Raw genomic sequence first — 23,356 nt, 5'->3', positions numbered from 1 at the left:
ATTTTCATCATAAACAATTCCTCAAGGTGTGGGGATATATAGACGTATATACGTAGACCCCTTCCCCAGGTCAAGCATGCGCCACTGGAATGCAGCCAAAATCCATGGAGCTCAAACTTGGTGTCAAAAGTCAAAAAAGTTTGAATACAATCGGGTCTTTGTTCAACCTTTCCAAATAACTGATAATTGTGATAAACAACTTTACCAGTGCCCGATATATCGGAACCTGAATGGAATTTTTTTTTAAGACTTTGAACAACCTTTATACCCTGCTTAAATTTGGAAGCACTATGAACAATTTTTATTAAAATTTCTATATTACCATACGATCGTACTGGAAATTTGAAAACTAATATAACTTAACATTAATACATTATATAGATATAGAGAAAAAACATGAGGAAAGAAGTTGGGATAAATCCATTCTTTTTGGTTGCAATTTTAATTTAACTGTCACATTTCCTAGTCTGCATATATATCGACTTGATAATATAAGAATATGGTTATATTATCAGTTACATTTTTTATCATTTGGCTAAAAATTCATTTTATTTTTCAATTTTTTTTAACAAAGTCCAAGAAGATTAATAAACTCATGATTTCTCCTAATATTGATCTTTGTTTTACATTTTGTCTGGATTTTTATAAGCTGAGATTTTCCTTTTTATTGGAACGTTACAGTTAAAAAACAAAAGGAGTTAAAAAAGGTCTCTACACACAATATTGTCAGAGCAGAGCCATATATTGTTTTCTTATGTTTTGTCTTTAAATTTGGCTATAAATTCATTTATTCTTCTCTATATTTTAACAAAGTGCAACAAGATTAATAAACTCATGATTCCTCCGAATATTGATCTTTGTTTTGCAATTTGTCTGGATTTTCATAAGCTAGGATTTTATTTTTATTGGAACGCTACAGTTAAACTGAAACAAAATAGGTCAAAAAAGGTCTCTACACACAATACTGTCTGAGCAGAGCTCTATATTGTTTCTGGTGTTTTGTGTAAACTGATTTTTCCGTCCGAAATTGTAAATAAGCCCAGTTTATGTACATCTGTGTGTGTGCGTACAAACACACACACACACACACACATATATATATATATATGTATATATATATAAATATAAATACAAATATAAATATATATATATATATATATATATATGTGTGTGTGGGTGTATATGGGTGTGTGTGTGTGTGTGTGTCTGCCCGCGTGTGTGTGTGTGCGAGGTTTGGTAGAAAGAAGGGGGAGAGAATATATTTATCCAAAATCTCAGACTTAAATCAACAAAAACGAATGTTTACTTTCCTTATACATAAGTACGTAAAATGAAAAAGGATAAAACTAATTCCATCTTTTCACTGCAGTTTCTATTTATTTGGCCATATAAGTTGATATCACCACCAACGTAGGCCTATGCACACTGAGTCCCTGCAATCAAGGTCCTCCTAAAAAGAACCTATAAATGGTAAGAGACACATACACCTCAGACTATGGTAACGGCTGATCCAATCGCCATTGTGAGAAAGTGGTTGTAACGAGGGGGAAAAAAAGATGCCAAAACTCGCTACTCCGTACCTTATCATAAGAAAAATGGAGAAAGGTTACTCAATCCCAAAAGTTTAGCATAGTGCTCCCCAAACCATCTGCGAGCTCAAGCTGTGGAATCTTCTTATTTCACCCAGGATTTTCTAAAATGCCTAAAATCACCTTCAATGCTCCATATTTTTTAGACAATCAGTAGTATTTTTCGTCATCTTCAATATCCAAGAATCTAAAAGAACGAAGATGACTCAAAAATGCCCCCCCCCCAAAAAAAAAAATCCCCCCAAAACCAAAACGATTACTACATTAGGTCACTTTAGGATTTCTTTCCGACATTGGACGCGCACCCAACTGTGGTACGGTACCTAACACGGTAAACAGTTATATAACTGGAATCATTACAGCAAAGAAGTAATGACTCGAGGGTATACCTCACATTTCAACGTGAACCTAATTCAGCGGTTTCTAGACCTATAATGTAAGCAATTTAATGTGAGCATTATTAAATAATAATGTGAGCAATTTAACGGATACATTTTCACCTTTAGGCTTTAACATTTTCATAGTTTTAGCTTCACAATCAAAATATATCTTGAGTATCCGAGAAAGGTTATATGAACTCGACGATACACGGAAAGGTTACCATTTGATGTTATTCGGGACCACGTATACGTTCCTAAAAGCAGACTTTTGTTCTTATAAAATATTATTGGTTTTGATAGCAATATTTGGGTGTTAGATATCTGGTCACTAAATTTATGAAATTCACTATGTGCTGAATGCATGAATCAAATTATATTCTTATTCTTTTAGCCTATAAACCCATAGACGATAATTTACAGGATAGAACAATAGGCCTATCGTGTAAATCTCCAGATGAGAACATTTAGTAAAATACTTTCCTGGATTCAATGACTCTGCAATTTATTTCAAAGCAAGAATCAGGGATTGTGTAAAAGTTTGGATTTTCGAAAACCAATTAAACGTCCAAAGAGTTAATTGGTTACCCCTGGGTAACTAATAACGATAATGCACAAGTCTGAACCGGATAAACTACTTCTAACGAGAGAACACAGTTTTGGTTCTTTAAATACTTCTACTTTCCACGTGGGGTTGGGGTTGGTGGGGGGGGGGGGAGGGTTGGGCTGGTCAGAATACTTATAGTCCGGACAAGCTTAAAACCGCACATTTAAAACAATATGAACTGCATTAATTGACAATGCGCATGCGCGGTCAGGTATATATAATCTTACACGTCGAAAGAAAGAAAGTAAGAAATTTATAATTTTTCTCCCTCTCCTTCCTCTTTTTCTTTGCTTGAGTTTTGTTTTTTGTTTTCTTTTACCTATATAACAGTGTATTTGATTGATTATGTATTGTTATCTATAACTTACCCTACATGCTAGTTGCGAACTGGATTCTCGTATGAGATTCGTACACAATGACAAAGTTAAGACTTATACTGCAAGGTAACTAAGTCCAGCCTCCCCTCCCACTTCATGCACACACCAACTCGCAAAAGGGGCCCACTTTCAGATAAACCATAACCCCTACCGTATGGCATACCATTGTTGCATCTCTCTTTAAGTTTAGCTCAAATTGAAAGTGCAGTGATTGACTGAGGCCCTGTCAGTTTGAGACCATGATATGCACAACCATAGCACTATACGTACTTCTGTTTCTACATGCCATTACGTGTTATGGTCCTTGCTCATGGGCCGAATTCATCTACTTCACTATTTCTATCATGGCTCCCGTGAACAAAAGTACTTATACTTAGGGCATCGTACAAGTCCATGCAACTACATGAAGTTGTTGCTGTTCCAATTTAATAAACTACAAAGCAGTAATAGTTTATCCACTAGCCGGATATGATGGCTCCGCAGTGTGGGTATTGCAACGGATGGATTCACTTAGGCTAATCCGCTTCCTGAACGAAATATTCATCCGCAAGTGAATACTAGTTGGCCGAAGATAATCTTTTTCAATGATATTTCTGAATAACTTGAATCCAATTGGATAAAATATACAATTTTTTCGATTTCGTATAAGGAAACAAACGATCTGAAACTGAAAAGTAGTAGTTTCAATACGCATTATAGGCCAAGGAACTATTTTACTTGAACTACTGAACACATATGTGATTGTTCCAGTTAATCCCGTCAGTTTCCGTACGTATGTGATGCATTCCAGTGGCCTTGCAGCATAGACGAAAGTGAACAGAAGCTATAGTCTGAAACACAACGACATTTCGTCATCAGGGAACGCACTAACTGGGGAATTTTTTTGAAGATTTCATCAAAACAAGGAATCCAGACGAAATTTAGGACAGCCGGGAATTTCAAAAGAAGGTGACAAAAAAAGTGAATGTTCTTAACTTTGGCCATGAACTTGAGACACGATGTGAAGTAAACACTGCAGTCTTATCATTAGTCATTGTACTGGCAATGTACTTTCCACTTTGTATATTGTTAAGTCTACTCGTTCGCGTTGACTGCCGATTGTCTGTCTAATATTTTGGTCAAAATTGTAAACAAACGGACGTTAAATAATGTTTTAATATTTAGTAATAATAAAGTGTTCGACACCGCAAGACCTACTTCAAAAATTGTATATTTTGCTTGATTATCAATTTTTCAATGCGAGAACTGGCTTGAATGTTACGGTATTTTGTGGTTAGGCCTTGGTTGTACTTATTTCGCGGAACTAGTACTACCGTGTCTTGTAAGTGTGAAAATACCATAGAGCAGATATTCTGCTCTATGGAAAATACCAACATGTAGGCCAAGAACGCTAACGTTAGGCCACTTGGGAAGGAAATTTGACAGAGAGATAGAGAGAGAGAAGAAAAAAGGCTAGAATGCGTGTCATAGTTTGTACGAGTAGAAAGCTAAAATTTAACTGCTTTAAAACTAGATCATTTGGAAGAAAGAAGTACACAAATAAAGGTTAGGTAGAAAGTGAATCAGAACTTTCAATCATTGTATTTGTGTGACAGTGAGCAGCATTTACTACTAGCATAGGCTAGTTTATTGATAAAGTAGACCAACCAGCGATTTGAATTTTTTAAGTTATCGATAAAAGCATAAGCAACTGGCAATATTGTCCATGAAAGTCCAAAAGTGGTCGTCAAGTCATTGACAACGAACGTACCTTTGCAAACTAGGCCTAGTGCAGTTTGTGCATATGGTTAGGGTTAGGGATTAACAGTACTCTCAAAAATAAAGAAGCTTCTCTTTTTTTATCACTTTAAGCACATATATTACTTGTTAGACCATATTCTGCTTTAACTTTGTACGCACATACTGAACACCTAGTTTGTAATGGTACGTTCAACAACAATGATGTGTCAAACACTAATGGATAGATATCCAACATATATCCGTATCTTCCGTGCTAAGTTTGACTTTGCCATTACATTGCATAGTAACTGAATTATTCATACCAATTTTCCGACTAGACTTGGTAATCATGGTTGCAAACGCTCTCAAGATTTAAATATTTAGCAGTGAAATAATTTATAGAGAATTAATTGAAAAATTTTTATTGTAATATGGTTTTGTCGCAATGATATGTTTTTCAAAATTTAAAATGAGCAGTTAGTGACTTGAAACTGAGGATATTACCATTTCATTTATGAAAGAAAAATCGTGCAGAGGTGTGCTTAACTGTTTTAGAGATACATATCCAGTGCAGTTAGCAAAACAGCAGATGGGAAAATGGTCACGAAAAATCACCTGCTCCTAGCCACAGTAGAATGCTTGTAACATCAACAACCAAAAACACACCTACATTCTTTACAGAATTGACATCATTTAAGGATTTTTATTCTTGTTTAGGTATAGTCGGTTTTTATTGGTGGTTGAAAGTGTAACCCTGTATGTCCATTCCATCTCAAGAAGTCATCCAAAGGAATCTAGCCTGGGCTCAAAAGTCAGGCTATTTGCTGACTAAATGCCAATGATTTTAAACATTTTCCAGTACTTAGAGAAAAAGGCACTTGTATTTTTCTGCTGGTAGACATTAAGACCATAACCAAATGATCAGTAGGGTAACACAATGATCAGTCCAAAAATTACTATGATTTCCGTACCTACTATCTATTACTGTTTATTATCAGTAAATATTATTGCTGCACCAATAAACCTGTATAGTAACTGATGGATGCTGTTCATGCCAGTGGTAATTTGCTCTTAGACAGATTTTTCAAGTACTTGTACATTTTAGTGTCTCAAAACTTGTGTGAAATTCTAGGTCCGAGGCAGTTGGTTAACATGTCAAATTGAACATATTTTGACTTGCGTTATGGATTTAGGCGTCCGCTTGCAGTGTTTACACCTGATTTGTATGGATCGTAGAAGTCTTGTGATAATTGCTTTTCCTGCGGCCGGACCTTGATAGCAATTTCAGGAGCTGTTATCAGCATCACCTTGATGTAAATTTCATCCAAATTCATTCATTTAACAATGAAAACTGGCTGTTTACTTGATCAATTAGAAAAATCGCAAAACAGACATGAATATATAATCATTTGCCTAGATTCTGTATTTTATTCCTCTTTCTACTCTTGCATCTTCCAATGCTTTTCTGCAGAGAGACTAGAGTGTCGAAGCACTTCTATGACAAATGTGTGTCTTGCTCTGCCTTGAGGGTGGTAATAATGGATGCAAGCTTATCCCCTCTGGCAGCAAAGACAGATCCAGATGCAGCCGAACTCTCGTCGCAGGAACATAAGTCCCGCAAACGAAAGCAGTCAGCTCCTCAGCAGTTTAAGCCTGTACAAGGAGAAGGAGACGGCAAAAATGAGATGGGTATCGCTACGAAGAGCAGTGAAGGTGAGTCCTGAAAGGAACAAAACTGACTCCTTATCAATATAAAGACACCAATGACATAATCCCACTTAGTGGAGAGGTCAAAGGTTAATCCAAAAAACTCTGTTCCCACAGTTATATTCCCGATTGAAACCAATAAATGTTCATTCTTACCTGTCTCCTCACACCCTGAACACTCTTAAGTGCGTAGAGTGAACTGGTAACCTTTTTAACAGGGTACTGCCCTCCATGACCGGTCACTTGAGTACGATACCCATCCTTATTCTACAAATAGTGTCTCTAGAATGGAAAGGTTTCGCAGACTGTTACCTTCTTGGGCAGGGTTTCCCTAACTTTATCCCCCCACAAACCCCCTGTGGATGTCAAAGTTGTCCACAAACCCCCAATTTTTAGAGACACGGTCTGAGTCATAATTATACTATAATATGCATAACATTTCTTCGTAAGAGATCAAGTTCATAGTGTAATATTGTAATGAAAAAACGAGATGAACAAATATTTATTTGGAAACTTCAAGTTCAGGTCACGAATTGTATCACAAATGGATCACCCATCACACACGATGAGACGGATGCTCCTGTTTTTCCTCCATAAGGCGTTTGATCCTCGGAGCTGTCTTGAAGAGGGCCACCCTCATGTCGGGGCCAACCTCAAGGCGTGCCCGCAGCTTTGTTTTCATGAAGACAAACTTTTGTATATATTACTAAATTATATGATATATCAGATTTTAGTTCAACAAAAAGTACTCTAGTTATGACTTTCAGAAATGTCTCACAAACCCCCCTGAGATGGACTCACGCACCCCCTGGGGACTCATGCACCCCAGTAAGGGAACCTCTGTTCTTGGGGATCCATTTCTTCCTAGCCATGTTTTGCCTGATGAGTTAATTCAAAAGTAAAGGCCTTTCTTTTATTGGTGAGAAATACAGGTATAGTGGTTAAAATTTAGCACACCCTAAGACCCCAGTTACATCACAAGTAGTACTACAACAAAAAATACCTTACTTATACACACATTTCTGACCTTTGACCTGTTTTCTAGTGTTGTGCTGATATCGCCAGTATCGGTTTTGGCCGATATCCGATATATTCCAATCCTGATATCGGCCTGATACTGGTATTATTAAACAGCCAGAATGAAGGTCAAATCACACTTTTAGCCATGCATTAATACATAAAGTATCAAAATAACAATCAGCTAACATAAGTTATTATCGTTTGCACAACTCATAAACAGTGACAACTTTTATAACTTGCATTTGCGGAATCCTGTTAGTAAATTAATAGCAAAAAATGTGCATATTCTATAACACTAACTTTAGTCCTAATCCCTCTTTAAATGACTTTCATATTCCCCACCAATGTGATATGCATGAAACTGTGTTCTAGGACTTTTTTTGTTGAAAAAGCACAAGCCTTCCTTCCTGTTACTGCTGTTGTACTATTCGTTACTCTGTTTGAACATCTACGTTCAATAGGCTGCAAGTCTGGTACAAGCTGTCGCCAAATGGAGCCAAGAATTTCCTAGCAAATTTTTTTAAATAACATCGTGCGATGAATAAAACTGTTTTCATGTAGAAAAGACTTAAGCATATCTTGACTAAGAACCTTTACTACCCCTTGTATTTACTGCAACCAAAATTGAAAAAACTTCTCAATTTTTTTAATTTCCCTAAAAATTATATCCAACTATTAGCGGGCTATACTACCAACTAAGCCTTGCCAAAATTAGAGAGTACTTCATGTTTGAAATATAAACCATGCACAAATTGTGATATATGAAGACTTGATTCTCAAAATACAATCTTTACATCAGTCAACGGTGTTAATAACAAACTGCATTCATAATACTCTTTGCAGCTTTTAAATAATGTGCAATATCGGTGTGCCGTTATTGGCAAAAATGGGGCTAAATTTTATCAATACTAATTTGCCGCAGGTATTGGAAATATCGGCCGATACCTATATCGCAAAGGATTATCCACACAACACTGCACTTTTCCTTATAACAGTTTGAAAAACATGTAAACAAATCCATGGCATGTTCCTGTACACTTGACTGCAGCTGCCCTTTTAATAATAAACATTTATTGCATAAATTATGGATGGTCAAGGTATATAGCACTGAAGATTAGTGTTCAACAGATTATGCATAAAACAGAAAATACCGATTATCGATTAATTATTTCATAATCGTACGAATTCCGATTATTTGAAAATGAGAAAATATCCCGTATATACGAAATCGGCAATAAAGTTTGACAGAAACAATAATTGTTGTGATTTTCCCGTTTCCTTTTGCTTCGTTGTTATACAAGGCTCTAAGGTATCATTTTGTATACATGTACCAAATTACCTCTGGAGTTTTTTTTTAATTTCCAAAATACGGAGAGATGACATCCTACCTAGTCAGCACTGTGCTAAGCGAATGGCCTAACCACCTCGACGTGAATGTCACCTGTTAATGGCTTGAAATGGGCTAAGAATAGTTACTCAAAATATCCATCTCAAAAAGTATATATCTCAGACAAACCATCCATCTTCAATCTTTACCAAAGTGTAAATTTTAATGACATATTGCCTTCATTCCGACATTATTTTGTACTTATTTTCAGTATTATACCGTTTATGAACAAATAGAAATGTTACGAACTTGAAGTTAAACATACCTATTTGTTACCTATTTAACTCCATTCAGGTTCAATTAGAAAATGTAAGCTTAGGCCAATCAAACTGAAAAGCAAATTGTACCATCGTAACTTGTTTAAAATTACTCTAAAATGTAATACCAGATTGATGTAAAGAAATAATAACAACTAGAAACTACTCCAATATAAAATATAACATTCCCTCTATAAGACATATCACTTACAGTACCTTCCAAACAAAAGCCGATTTCCAGCAAATTGAAAGTTGTAAAGTAAGCTACGCATTTTTTTTTTTTTTTGCAAACCGATGGTTAGGCTACATTTCCCATTGACTTAGTGTGGTTGTTAGGCTAACATGTGGTCGAAGATTGCAGTTTCCGTTGATATTTTTATTTTTTATTTGCGACACAACTAGAGCGAATAAACAGATGGCAAGGTTAGATTTCCATGCAGTTGATTTAGTGTGAACTGTGAAGTAAGGCTACCATGTGGTCGGAGATTTGTGAGGATTTTAGGTTATTTTCGCTGGTACTGAAATTGCTTCGTGCAGGCCGTAATTTGCCACGGGAACTTCCCGGTGATTGTACGCGACCCTCCTGCACTGCTTCAAATTTGATGCGGGATGTGAGAACTGTTTGCGCGATTCGCGCTGTAACTGCAATTCCTAGCTAAAGCAAACGCATGTCACAATTAATTTTACACAGACACCTGATATAAAGAGGGCGATTTTCTTATATTTCTTTTTCGCACTCGTAGTTGTGCTTTAGGAGGGCTTTTAAGCACTTGCTAGGGCGAAACGCCCATCGCCCCTGACTATTTCCGAGTTCCGACCCTGTCCAGCACATTCGTTAATTCGCGAAATTGGTATATATTGCTGCTATGCTTACTGTCCCAAGAAATATGAAGTCACTAACCACGAGGGAAGCAAAATCGGCGACCCTGGCAGCCTAATTTGATGAAAGTGTACACTGTGAAAGACGTATAGAGGGTGTCTTATTTTAATATTTCGTAGTAAAAGAACAAACCTAATACATCAGTTGATATTTTCACCTTCCATATGTTTTTGAATAATCGGTATGACATAACTGGTATTCCACGTAATTTTTACCGATTCCGATTATGTCCTGATTATGCAATTTTCGTACCGATTCCGATTAGGTTATACGTTTGAACACTACTGAAGATGGACAATATTTCAGTTCATATTGAGAATGACAAGAAAATATGCATAATTTAACAATGGATAACAATGCTATCTTGATGTGTAATATTAGTCACTTTTGAACTCTGGTTCAACTAGAGTACTACAGTATGGGCCTCAGTGTTAAAAGTACAAACGTCAATTGCCAATGGCTGCAATGCATTTTACTATCTTAAGTGTAATATGATTCACTTTTTAACTCTGGTTATCAGTCAGTCATAGTATGGCCTCAGTGTTTAAGTACAAATATCATGTGTCAATGGCTGTAATGCATTTTACTATCTTGATTGATGTGTAATATTATTCACTTTTTAACTCTGGTTATCAGTTATAGTATGGCGTCAGTGTTTAAGTACAAATATCATACATCGTATCAGTGGATGCAATGCATTTTGCAGTCTTGTCAAAGCCACCGATGTTCCTACCAAACATTAAGGATCCTTTGATGAAACAAAGAACAAACAAACCTTGGCACTTAAGAAATCCTTTGAGGTTCAGTTAGTTCAGAATATTGACAAACTGAAGATATTCGGGCAAACTTATATCTGCAGCTGGGCTGCTATAAAGCGACATCTTTGTAAATAAGTTTCCTTGAGGTTTCATCCACGTGCTGATCGTACCATATTGCATTCAAAGACATTTACCTTTGCCCTTAATCCTCCAATGAACACATGATTCCAGGATATATACAGTACATGTCTTCTACAATAATATTTTTAATCCAGTCTTCTTTCATGGACTGAAGGGTACCCTTGGTCTGAGTTTACTAGTACCCATTGCAAAACACATAGTTACGATAAACTGTGCCCTTAACCAATCATTTTCCTCTCACAGCCTCAGACTTCATCATATCTTTCAATGTTGAAACAGGTGAAAATTTCTTAAAGAAATTTTCTTTCATGAAGGAAAATATCAGCACCAATATACATACTTGAAACAAGCTCCTAAGTACTGTTTTTTAACTAAAAGCTGTCTTGCACACTATTAATGTGACTACTGTTGCATCCAACAGGGGATTTCATATATATTCCGCCCGGCTGGACTAGATGTGAAAACTGTACGCCTGTAGTGTTGTAGTTCAGCAAAAAAGCGCCAAAACATTAACTCGCAAAGTGAGGTATTATATCCTGGCTGTTTAAGCATGTAAAATAAAACTCTAGAGCCTTTGAAGCTAGTTTATCAATCTCCCATGATCTTATCTGCTTTAAGATTTAAATTCAAATGTTCAGAATCTAAATAAAAGTAGCCTTTGAAGCTCATAAATCAATTTCACATGATCTTATCTGCTGTAAGATTTAAAATCAAATGTATGGAGTCTAAATAAAATTAGCCTTTGAGGAGCATTTTAAATCAATTTCACATGATCTTACTGTATATATACTGCTTTAAGATTAAAAATCAAATGTTCAGAATCTAACTAAAATTAGCCTTTGAGGAGCATTTTAAATCAATTTCACATGATCTTCTCTCAATATACTGGTTTGAGAAAATCAAGTGTTCAGAATCTACTGTCAATAAACTAACCTCTGAAGCTAGTAAATCAGTGATCTTCTCTCTATATACTCCTTTAGGGTTTAAAATCAAATGTTCAGAATCTACTGTAAATAAAACTAGCCTCTGAATCTAGTAAATCAATTTCACATGATCTTCTCTACAGTATATACTGCTTTAAAATTGAAAATCAAATGTTCAGAATCTAAATCCAGCAGAAGTATTTGCTTACATTAAGGGATGTGGTTGAGCTCTTTGTTTATTTTAATATGCAATATTTGTATCATTTTCATCTTTTTCTACTGATTTTGCTGATATTTAAATTTATCAGTCGTCCAACAGAGCTCTTTTAGATTAGCATTGAGTGAGTCTGTTGACATTATGTTGTGTCATAACAGGTTTTAGTAAATCAACATAATCATGCAAAAAGGAAAAAAACCAAAATTTCTCTTTTTTGGGGAAGCTTTCCCTAAAAATCTTGTTCCATTAACCTATTTGCAGACCTAGTTTTCTTCGTGAAATTATTCATGAAAGAATGAAAATTTGCTTTTTTTCCCTACCTTTTTGTAGGTTTTCTTAAAATCCAGATACTTAATATCTCCTTTTAGTGTCATGTCAATTACTAAAGATCATATCCAATTTCAGAATCTGTCTTTTAATCTTCCTGCGATAGTGTGCATGCATTAGACTATTATTCTTCCCCCCTACAGAATATGTAAATTTTGGGGCTAATTATGCTTTTATCTATTGGGAATATATGGGACAAGGCGAACAAGCCCACCAAGGATAGGAATGAAAAATATGAAGCTAAAAAAATGTTACAAATAAAACATAATAAGCAAACAAAGGAATAGGAGGCAAAGGAGAAATTTGTTTAAAGTTTTACTCTGCAAACTTAGTTTTTACTTTTTATCACATTTCTCCGTAAAATACAGTATTTCACTGACAGTAAGAAAGAATTGTGAAAGAATTGACCTGTCAAATTAAATTAATTTAAAGTTAAACATGTTTTCTTTCTCAGACGATTTAAATGTACTGTACAATAGTTGATTATTGCATTGAGTTGCATGGGCAAAACTCAGTTACTGAAAAATAAAAAAACATAATTTTGTTAGTAACTGTGATTGTTAGTTCTACTTGAACATGTTTCAAAGGCTGTAGCTACTGTAGAACAGGTCTCATGGGTCACACAGCTGAAGCAAGAACAGGACTTGTACACTAGAACAAGAACAGGACTCATAATGTAGGACACATAGCTGGAACAGGACATGTACTCTAGGACACAGCTGAATGCTGAACAGGACTCATAGGAAACACGGTTGGAGCTAGGACAGGTTTCATAGGACACACAGCTGGAGTTGGAACAGGACTTGTACTCTAGGACACATTTTATCCTGAACAGGTCTCATAGGACACACAGCTGGAGGTAGGACAGGTCTCATAGGACACATGGCTGGAGTTAGAACAGAGCTTTACTCTAGAACATAGAGCTGACACCTGAAGAAGACTCATCTAGGACATACAGTTGGATCTAGACCAGGTTTCATAGGACACACAGCTGGAGGTACTGTAGGACAGGTCTCATAGGACACATGGCTGGAGTTAGAACAGAGCTTTACTCTAGAACATAGAGCTGACACCTGAAGAAGGCTCATCTCGGACCTACAGTTGGATCTAGACCAGGTTTCATAGGACACACCGCTAGATCTCAAATAGGAAATCTACTCTAGGACACAGCTGGAGCTAGAACAGGATTTGCAGGACATTTAGAGCCTGATGAGGACAAGTACAGTAGTACTGTAATAATCACATACTTGGGTTGGAGCTAGTGTAGGTTTGTAGGACTAAGCCAGAACCATTTGTAGAGTAGGGCACTTAAGCGGAGCAGTGGAGTTTAAAGTAGTACATATTTAAATAATTGTCATCGTTGAGGTACTGTACAGTACTAGTTGTGATTCTTACCAATGTTTGAAAACCATTCATGATGATGTATGTTCCATCCATGACATACAGTAGATATTATTTTATCATTGTCTTAATCCCATCCATGAGGTACAGTAGTTATGATTTTATCATTGTCTTAATCCCATCCATGAGGTACAGTAGATATGATTTTATCATTGTCTTAATCCCATCCACGAGGTACAGTAGATATGATGTTGTCTAAGTCCCATCCATGACGTACAGTATAATATGATGTTATCATTGTCTTAATCCAATCCATGAGGTACTGTACAGTAGAAATTATTTTATCATTGTCTTTATCCCATCCATGACGTACAGTAGTTATGATTTTATCATTGTCTTAATCCCATCAATGAGGTACAGTAGATATGATGTTATCATTGTCTTATTCCCATCCATGAGGTGCAGTAGAAACTATTTTATCATTGTCTTAATCCCATCCATGACGTACAGTAGTTATGATTTTATCATTGTCTTAATCCCATCAATGAGGTACAGTAGATATGATGTTATCATTGTCTTAGTCCCATCCATGAGGTACAGTACAGTAGATATGATTTTATCGTTGTCTTAGTCCTATCTATGAGGTACAGTAGATAGCATGTTTTGATTTTATGTTGTCTTAGTCCCATCCATAATGTACAGTAGAACTGGTTTAATCATTGTCTTAGGCCCATCCATTAGTGATTTTATCATTGTGTTAGTCCCATCCATGACGTACAGTAGATATGATTTTATCATTGTCTTAGTCCCATCCATGAGGTACAGTACAGTAGATATGATTTTATCGTTGTCTTAGTCCTATCTATGAGGTACAGTAGATAGCATGTTTTGATTTTATGTTGTCTTAGTCCCATCCATAATGTACAGTAGATATGGTTTAATCATTGTCTTAGGCCCATCCATTAGTGATTTTATCATTGTCTTAGTCCCATCCATGACGTACAGTAGATATGATTTTATCATTGTCTTAGTCCCATCCATGAGGTACAGTAGATATGAGGTACAGTAGATATGATTTATCATTGTCTTAGTCCCATCCATGATGTACAGTAGATATGATTTTATCATTGTCTTAGTCCCATCCATGACGTACAGTAGATATGATTTTATCATTGTCTTAGTCCCATCCATGATGTACAGTAGATATGATTTTATCATTTTCTTTTTCCCATCCATGATGAACAGTAGATATGATTTTATCATTGTCTTTTTCCCATTCATGAAGTACAGTAGATATGATTTTATCATTGTCTTAGTCCCATCCATGACGTACAGTAGATATGATTTTATCATTGTCTTAGTCCCATCCATGATGTACAGTAGATATGATTTTATCATTTTCTTTTTCCCATCCATGATGAACAGTAGATATGATTTTATCATTGTCTTTTTCCCATTCATGAAGTACAGTAGATATGATTTTATCATTGTCTTAGTCCCATCCATGATGAACAGTAGATATGATTTTATCATTGTCTTTTTCCCATTCATGAAGTACAGTAGATATGATTTTATCATTGTCTTAGTCCCATCCATGACGTACAGTAGATATGAGGTACAGTAGATATGATGTTATCATTGTCTTAATCCCATCCATGAGGTACAGTAGATATGATTTATCATTGTCTTAGTCCCATCCATGAGGTACAGTAGATATGATGTTATCATTGTCTTAATCCCATCCATTAGGTACAGCTTTTATGATTTTATCATTGCTTTTATCCCCTCCATTTCAATAACTGTTTGAATATTTTATTTGAACCTTTCATAAACAAGTAGCCAAGTTCTACATTCATTTGTACTGTAGTCGTAACATACAAAGTACAGTATTTCTATTCAGTTAATCCCCCCCCCCCATTTTGTCCCTCCCATAAATTGAGATTATACATTAAACTTACTCTGCGACTAGAATATATTTGCTATTGGCCACTGGTCCAGTGTCATGCATTGCATTTCATACCAGTACAATTACTGAAAGTATTAATTATGCAAACAGTGAATGCTTACACTTCAAAGATATTTAATGAAGCTGTTTGGATTTGTTTTACTAAGCAAATCATTTCATTTTCAGAGCTGTTTGTCCTGTTGGACTTATATATGTATCGATAATAACAGAGCGACTAAAAATTACCGTATTTTATTAAACCCATCTCCAATGTATCTTACTGTGCGTCATTTGTTGTGCGTTTTAATACGTATCACACAGCCAGAGCACAGAATCTCACCATTAGCTAAGGCCCAGCTTCCTCAAGGGAAATGAACTAAATCTCGGCAGAAGATTAGAGCCTAATCCACATATGCTTCACTCAGGATTAGTTCCTTGCACAGAATTTATTTTATACTTTGAGCAGGGTTGCCGTGGCAACTCTGTTTGAGATGATTCCACGTTGATGGAAGGGGAAATTAGATCCGCGAGGAGATTTCCATAAAATTGATGTCAGTGGCAACGAAGAAGAAGAAAAGAGAGCTAGAGAGAGAGATGGTTTCATCTGTCTGCAATTATCTAAAAGGATTACACTCAAGGCTCCACTAGTGATAAACAACCGGAGATCAATTTAAGCCGGCTTTAACGGATTGTGCGGTTCACGAATCAGACAGAACAAAAACCGAAAAGAATGAAAGAATGAAAGAAAGAAAGAGAAAAAAACCTTTTTACTTTAAAAAGCCATTTGGCCTCCACTTATACACACTGTGCACTGTCGACCCTTTTATGCAGGGTAAAGAGCTTTCATGAAAAGGAGCTTAGGCTTGGCTTTTATCATTTTCCCTGGATCACACTGATAGCAAAGATTTGAATTGATTGAAGTTAATGGAAGGATGGATTTTTTGTTCTCTCTTCTTTTTTTTTTTTTTTGATCTCCTTTGAAAACTGGAGGGATTTTATCATCTAGTCCAGAAGGAAACTCTGTTTGAGAAAGGGCTTAGCGAGGCTTTGTATTGGCACTGGAGGGTAGGATTAAAGGCTTAAAGTAGATTCTTTTTTTATTTTTTTTTTATTTGTAGGAGGAAAAAAGGAGGGTTTAGTTTAGGCCTGCTGAGAGGAGAGGCACTAAGCCGGTCTCCAGCTGTCCAATTGATGGGCGCCTTAGAGGAGCTGAGTCGATTGTCGTAATCACTTCGTTTTTGAATAGACAATGTGATTGAAAAGAAGGGGGGATTTAGTCTATTGGGAGGAGAAATAAGAAAAGAGAGGAAGAAGAAAACTGGTATACAGATTTACTCTCTTGGATACCATCTAGGGGATCAAAGGATACTTTTTATCTCTGTCTCTGGTTGTACATACCTCATCTGTGTGTTTCAGAATCTTCAAGGTTGAAGCATAGCAATTTAGATTATCCCAAATGGACAGTGTAGGGTTGTTATCCACACAACCCAGACGACATATACCGTACAATATTTGAACTTGACATGATCGGTTTTGGCTATTTTTTTACTCTATATATGTGTGTGAGTCTTCATGGATTGAACTTGACTGTTTCTTGTCGTTAGCGATTTCTGATTTACGCAGCTTTTGTGTCCGTACGTACGTACATTAGGTAGATGCACAAAGGATATCGTATCTACTGTAGGAATATAGTATCATCAGTCATATCTCAGAATACATTAACGGATTTTGGATTACAGTACTACACGGTTGAATCGGTAGAGTGAGGCTATTTTGGTGTTCAGTAAGTATTTTCTTAAATAATTAATAACATGATTACTGTACATTCAATGCCAGTATTGACTGTCTCGTAATCATTTCAATGCGGTTTTTCCATAATACAGGATGTAAGTACGAATGCGTAAACAGAGAACACACACCCGGAAGTTGACACAGCACTGAGCTTGATTTTACCGAGCGCTGTTGTCAATTTCACAATGTATTGTATTTCATTCATTCTTCTCTTCACTGAATCTTTGAACTTTTGAACTTTGTAGCACTGGTTGTACATAAATTTTAAGCACTTATGTTTGTACACAGACAATATGATTTTTTTTTCATTTTTAATAAGGATGCATTTTCGTTTCATTAACAGCGAAAAGAGTTTGTTTCTTTGTTTTTTGGTATTGTGATATACAAGCACTCATCAAGAATTAGGATATAATCAGGAGGTTGATCATTTAAAGTGGAATCTCAAACAAAATTGATGTTAATTCATCCTTGAATGGAATTTACAAAAGTTACGTTAAATAAAAATTGACCATGTTCTTACAGTACACAGCTGCTGCTCTCTGTTTTAAAAAATCCAACAGCATTGTTAACAAATTTTGTCCACAATTTCTTCGGGTTTGCAACCCAAACCTGCTTGGCCTTCATCACCTTTTACTCATCTGTCTCCATTCCTTGAGCCCCAACCAAACCCCATGCCTCCCCCAACCCATTTTCCCCAACCCCAATACCAGAAACATTGAAAAAATTCAAACTTTCTGAACAGATACTAACTGTTTACTACTGTATAGTAAAATTTAAATGTCTGTGAAGGGTGCATACAAGTAACTTGATTCTCTTTGTAATCTGCTTCCGCTTTCATTTATCCAAGTATCCACTGCTATTGAGTTTTACTCAGCTTACTCCGGAATTTGTTTAAGGCCTCCCTGTGTTCTCAAGTCATCCTTCTAAGATAGTGTAACTGGTGAAGTTTCTGTACCCATTACGAAGGCATAGATGGAGGGTTCAGTGCAGTGCCCTGCATGCCCCATTGATACCTCCCCCTCCCCCTCCCCCTCCCCTCCCCCTCCCCTCCCCCTCCCCTCCCCTCCCCCTCCCCTCCCCCTCCCACACACAATTCCCCAGTCTGGATACAGGCCTTAGCCAACTGTTGTATGTATAGGCCCTAGCAAATATTTTTAATAAGTACAAAATGGAGATCAGAAATGTATATGTTTTTGGCAAAAACTACCTTCCACAGAAACTTTTCTGTCAGCTGAGAACTAATTGCACCACTGTGCAATATTAGTAATTTTTAAGTGTTGATTTAATATATTTTATTTTTCAGCTAGGAGAAAAATGTAGAATCTTGTTACATTATTAACAACCCAGTTGTGGATTAAGTTTATTTAGTCGGTGGAAAAATGATGGAAACGGCAAAGATGATTGAACGGCCTCGAAATTGTACTTAAATATCTGTAGTCTTGACCGTTGCTTTTTTTCTGCAAACGATTGAAAGAATGTACTTGTCACTTGGTTACAGTTGAGCAACTTCCTATTTTTTCCATTTTTTTTTTTTGGCGTCGTTTCTCTTTTTATTCTTTTTCTTTTTCTGACTGTTTGCTTTTGCTTAATCTTTTCTTATTCTTAATTCTGTAAATGGGAGCTGCCTTTGAAATCATTTGTTCTGCCTCCTACAGCTCTCCCCTACTTATTTTTGAAGTACTTAAAGCAGTACAAATGTTTCATCCTTCGTTTTTTCTTTTTTAAATTACAAAATTTTGATTTAGTGTGTATGATATTGTGCAGTAAAGTTAAACTAATATCCATTAATGGACAAGTTTAGCTACAGTATATAGCAAATTTCAACATATTGGAATAAATTGCTCTGTGCTTGGATGTTGCCACAAAGTGGTTAATACTGAACTTCAAAATCCTTCCTTCCCCCACCCCCAACCTCCCCCACCCCCAACCTCCCCCACCCCAAACCTCCAGTCCGTTCTTTCTCATGATGCACTTCATGGACATTGAATTACACATTTTTTATGGTACCTTTCAAAACTGGTTTTAGTTAGCATTTCAGAAACCTTTTGCAACTGACTAATTACCATCAGTGAGTTCATTAAAATGTTCTATACTTTTCCATGGTAACATGCAGCTTCTTGGATGCTGATTGGCTGCTTCCTCTGAGCATGCTTTTAACCCTCATTTCTTTGGTTTCATATTTATGCACTGGGTGTATATATATGTTTCTATAAAATCATTATAAATTATTGATCCAACTTTTGATACACATTCATTCTCATGTCATCAAGTTTTGTTCTGACATTTTCCAAGGAACGTTAAATTTTGGAGAGCGAATACGATCAGTCGAAGCAAAAGTTTTTTTATATCCTGTTGTTGTAAAAATAAAAAGATTTATGGCTTATCCTTTTCTGACTCTGCCCGATCCCTTTCAAGTTTGCGGATTTTCTCTACTAAGTGAGTACAAATGTCTCAGGTTTGTTATTATTTTTTTTTGAGGGGGTGGGGCTGAGGGGTGTCAATTTGAAATGTTAATAAGGTCCGGTCCGCAAACGATATAACTTTGTAATACTTACATCCATCCCAAAAAATTGTTGTAGGAAATTTTCTGTTATATGTTATATGTCAATATTATGACAAACATTTTCCCATCCTTTGTTGAGAGGTTTGATCTTAATTCTCCCATTGTCTTTCGAATGTAGACAAAATAAATTTGGGTAGACTGAAGGGTACCACCCAAAACTTACAAAACTTTTAATTTTTGGATAGAGACTCAAAAAATCTGGTCACGATTGTTCTACTCAAGTGGCTAAGAAGAGGGACAAGTTTGTTTCTTGTAGTTTAAACTTTTAATGCCATTAATTTATGTGTTACAGTATGTGTTATAATGTTATAATGTGTTAATGTTAAGGGTTTTATTTTGTGAAACCTTCATTGACAGAATGCAGTGTTTCATTTTCATTCCCTTTGGCTCTTCAAGTTGAAAGGGAAAGAAGTGAAAAGAATCTGAAGTAACATTACTTTTTTTTTTCAAATTTGAGAATTAAAAAAAAAAATGGTTTCATCTGTTTTGTAACATATTGTAAGTATTGAGAATGTGATATTGTGGTATTCAAAGTTGTTTTTCCTTGCATATTTTCCACAATATTGCTGTGATTTATTTTGGATTTTTTTTTTTTAAAGGGGTTTTTCCCCCAAAATTTTAGATGTTCACTCCATTTATTATTTTAGTCGATCATTTGTTCCCAGTGATCAATTGAAAATGATCATGAACATGTTTAGTCAGTTCCCATGTTTGACTATGTGGTTCGTTGAAGTTCAAAATTAATTTTAATTTTAGAAAGATAAAAGAGAGAACTGGTAACTTCATAATTTTTGTGTTGAACTTGTCAATTTATAACATGCCCTTACTTCCTTCATATGCATTATCTTCTTAATTGACTAAGCTCACTTTGGTCAAGTTTTTAAACAGGGGGGAGGGGGGGGGGTGTTGGCTACCATCCATCCAGGCCCTGACTCCTCCTTCCTCTTTTGACCATTCGTATGGTAAGATCGTACAATTTTGATCGATTCGATAGTTTTAGTTTTTGATACGGGGGGGGGGGGGCTGGGGGGAGGGATTGTTATTCTTTTCCTTTACTTCGTTTTGGAGCGGTTTTGAACTAAGGGTTCTCTTCCTAAACCAGCGGTTTTTTAGTCATATAAACATAATGTTTTACTTTCATAGCCCTTCAAAATTGTACTAGGAATAAGGAAATCTTTCTTGCTTTCCTTTGGATAAAACATATTTGCCAGGTGCCTATTTTTATTATTTTATTTTTTATTAACAAAAATCCCACATTTGCATTGTTCAAATGTTTCCTTTTTCTTTCTGTTTTCGTCCTGGAACTGTTTTACTTACTGTAGCATATTAAACCGAGAGTATTTCTAATGTTGTAAAGTATCGAGGGTCGCCCGTTGTGTTCTTGTGGTACTTTGTTTAATTATGATCTCTTACATCCACTCTTCAGTTACCCAATCCACTATTTAAGTTTCAGTTTTAGCCAGTTTGGTTCTAATTGGTATCATAAAAATGAGTTTCTATTTTATTGTGATTCCTTTTTTTGTCATGTTACATTGTTCAACAACTCTTCATATCTCTTATCCATTTTCTTCCTTCTCGTTTTCGACCGTCGTTCATTTTTTTATCGGACAAATTGTGAAGAGAGATTCCCCTATCGCCGTCTCTTGGTGAAAGTTGAAAATGTTTTGAGGGAATCTGAAAATTTGAAGTGTACTTTTCTTTTATGTTTTTCCTTTCAAAATTTCTTTCCAGAGCCTATGAAGATGCTACCGATTCACTGTAAAGTCAACTTTGTCGGAAACTTTGAAGAGGATCCCAAAGGGAAGGACGGCTATGCAATCATCCCGAGCAGTACCAGACTGCGTGATCTGATCAAGGTGGCCTTGTTGAAACTAGAAGTCCAGGAGAGCCTTAGTGTCAATGCAGAAGGTGAGTCAACTGTCCGTAAATCTACGATCTACGTTTGGTTGGATGGTCAAGTGATTGTTTGTTACCTTTATGACATGTTTTGCCAATATCAGAAACCGTAGCCAGGGCAAATTTTTTTTTCTTTTTTTTGGAAGGAATTTTCACCAATCGGACGACCCGTTCCTGAATTTGGGTTGCCAGGTCGGAACATTTGGCCGTCCGAAAAAAAGGGGGGGATGTACAGTAGTGGCACCACTTGACAAGTGTACCTTCTGGCGTTACAGTGCATCCGTGCACTAAACTAGATTTTTTTCTGGGGCCATTTGCAAAGCATTATGGTATGGGACATTTAATTTTGTGATTTTAAGCCCTGGGAACAAGTTGGAAAGGTTATTTCGAAAAATGCTTCCAGAATCTGTTATCAAGTCTTTGATTATTACTTGTAAGCAGAGTTGATCAATACTGTAAGCAGAGTTGATGGACTTTTTATATGTGCCGATTTGTGGGCCAATGTGAGCATTCTACACAGGCCACGATTGATCACTCTGGTTGGGGATAGGGGGAGGGGGGGGGAGAGTTACCAAACTGAAATATTTATAGGTAACTGTACAAAATTTGGAGGGCTTGATCCTAGCAGGATCTTCTTGAGAGGCAAACTATTAAGAAGCGAATTATTTAAGTGAGAGCAAAATAGACAAGATGCAGAGAAAATTTTGTCATCTCGGACAATCGGATGACCGTTAAAATTTGGCCGTGGTGACCCACCGGCACATGGCATGTGAATCACAACCATTGAAGCAATTTCCAAGTTGGATTTCTAACGTAAATTAAAATAAATGTCAGAGTATTGACTGAGATCTCAGAACGTTGCCAGTGATTTCTTTGCAGTCTGAATGGATGATGCAGTACATTAATGTATGTATCGATTCATTATTGTTTATGTATATTATTTTTTTTGTATTTAAGGAAACATTGATTCCGTTGCAAGAAAGGCTGACCTAAATTTTACTGTTCACAATAAATGTAGCTTTTTACGTTTCAAAAAACTACACCTTTACATAACATGTAATTTCTCTAAGGATATGAACTTGGAAAAATGGAAAAAAAATTGAATGGAAAAATTTAATCCTAATCATATACCAATGTAGGAACTATAAAGTGGATCATTTTACTTTGTGGAAGAATTAATGAAAAAATTGTGTGGGACAAAGAAGTTTCTGGATTTGATAATTCATTAAATTTTTAATAATTTTGCTAAAAAAAATGTACACTTGCCAGATTGACATGTATATACATGTGTGAAAACAAACCACAGAGCTCTCTGGACTTAAAAACTAGAGGGATTCAAATATAACTTTGCTACCTCTTTTTTCCCTGTCTCCTCAAGCTTTGACAGCACTAATGGAAACATGGACGCTGATCAGCCCTTTTAAATATCCATATGTGGAGGGGTTTTGAATTTTGCATACAGTAGATCTGCAGAATCGTGGTTATTTATACAGTTCTATGGTGTGACAGTCTAACCTAATATTTATCACAGAAT

The 23,356-nt window shown here is 36.0% G+C and overlaps 1 protein-coding gene across 3 annotated transcripts in view; it reads left to right on the top strand.

The window, feature by feature from the left end:
- Positions 1–3,714: 3,714 nt before the first annotated feature.
- The window catches only part of LOC139984422 (uncharacterized), a 37,829-nt gene continuing 18,187 nt past the window's right edge, over positions 3,715–23,356 (top strand). Inside the window, exons 1-3 of one of the 3 annotated variants that reach the window (XM_071998333.1) lie at positions 3,715–3,898; positions 6,141–6,382; positions 21,658–21,834. In XM_071998333.1, coding sequence (XP_071854434.1) covers positions 6,208–6,382; positions 21,658–21,834 — 352 coding nt within the window. In that variant the 5' untranslated portion in view covers positions 3,715–3,898; positions 6,141–6,207. Of the gene's footprint in view, positions 3,899–3,942; positions 4,272–6,140; positions 6,383–16,986; positions 17,356–21,657; positions 21,835–23,356 lie in introns of those variants that run through there. The other 2 variants (XM_071998334.1, XM_071998335.1) reach the window with 2 other exon arrangements.

Source organism: Apostichopus japonicus, chromosome 17 (genome assembly GCF_037975245.1).
Source record: "Apostichopus japonicus isolate 1M-3 chromosome 17, ASM3797524v1, whole genome shotgun sequence".
NCBI classification, from domain to species: domain Eukaryota; kingdom Metazoa; phylum Echinodermata; class Holothuroidea; order Aspidochirotida; family Stichopodidae; genus Apostichopus; species Apostichopus japonicus.
The sequence above is the reverse complement of the archived record's forward strand: the minus strand, read 5'-3'. Positions and strand labels throughout refer to the sequence as shown.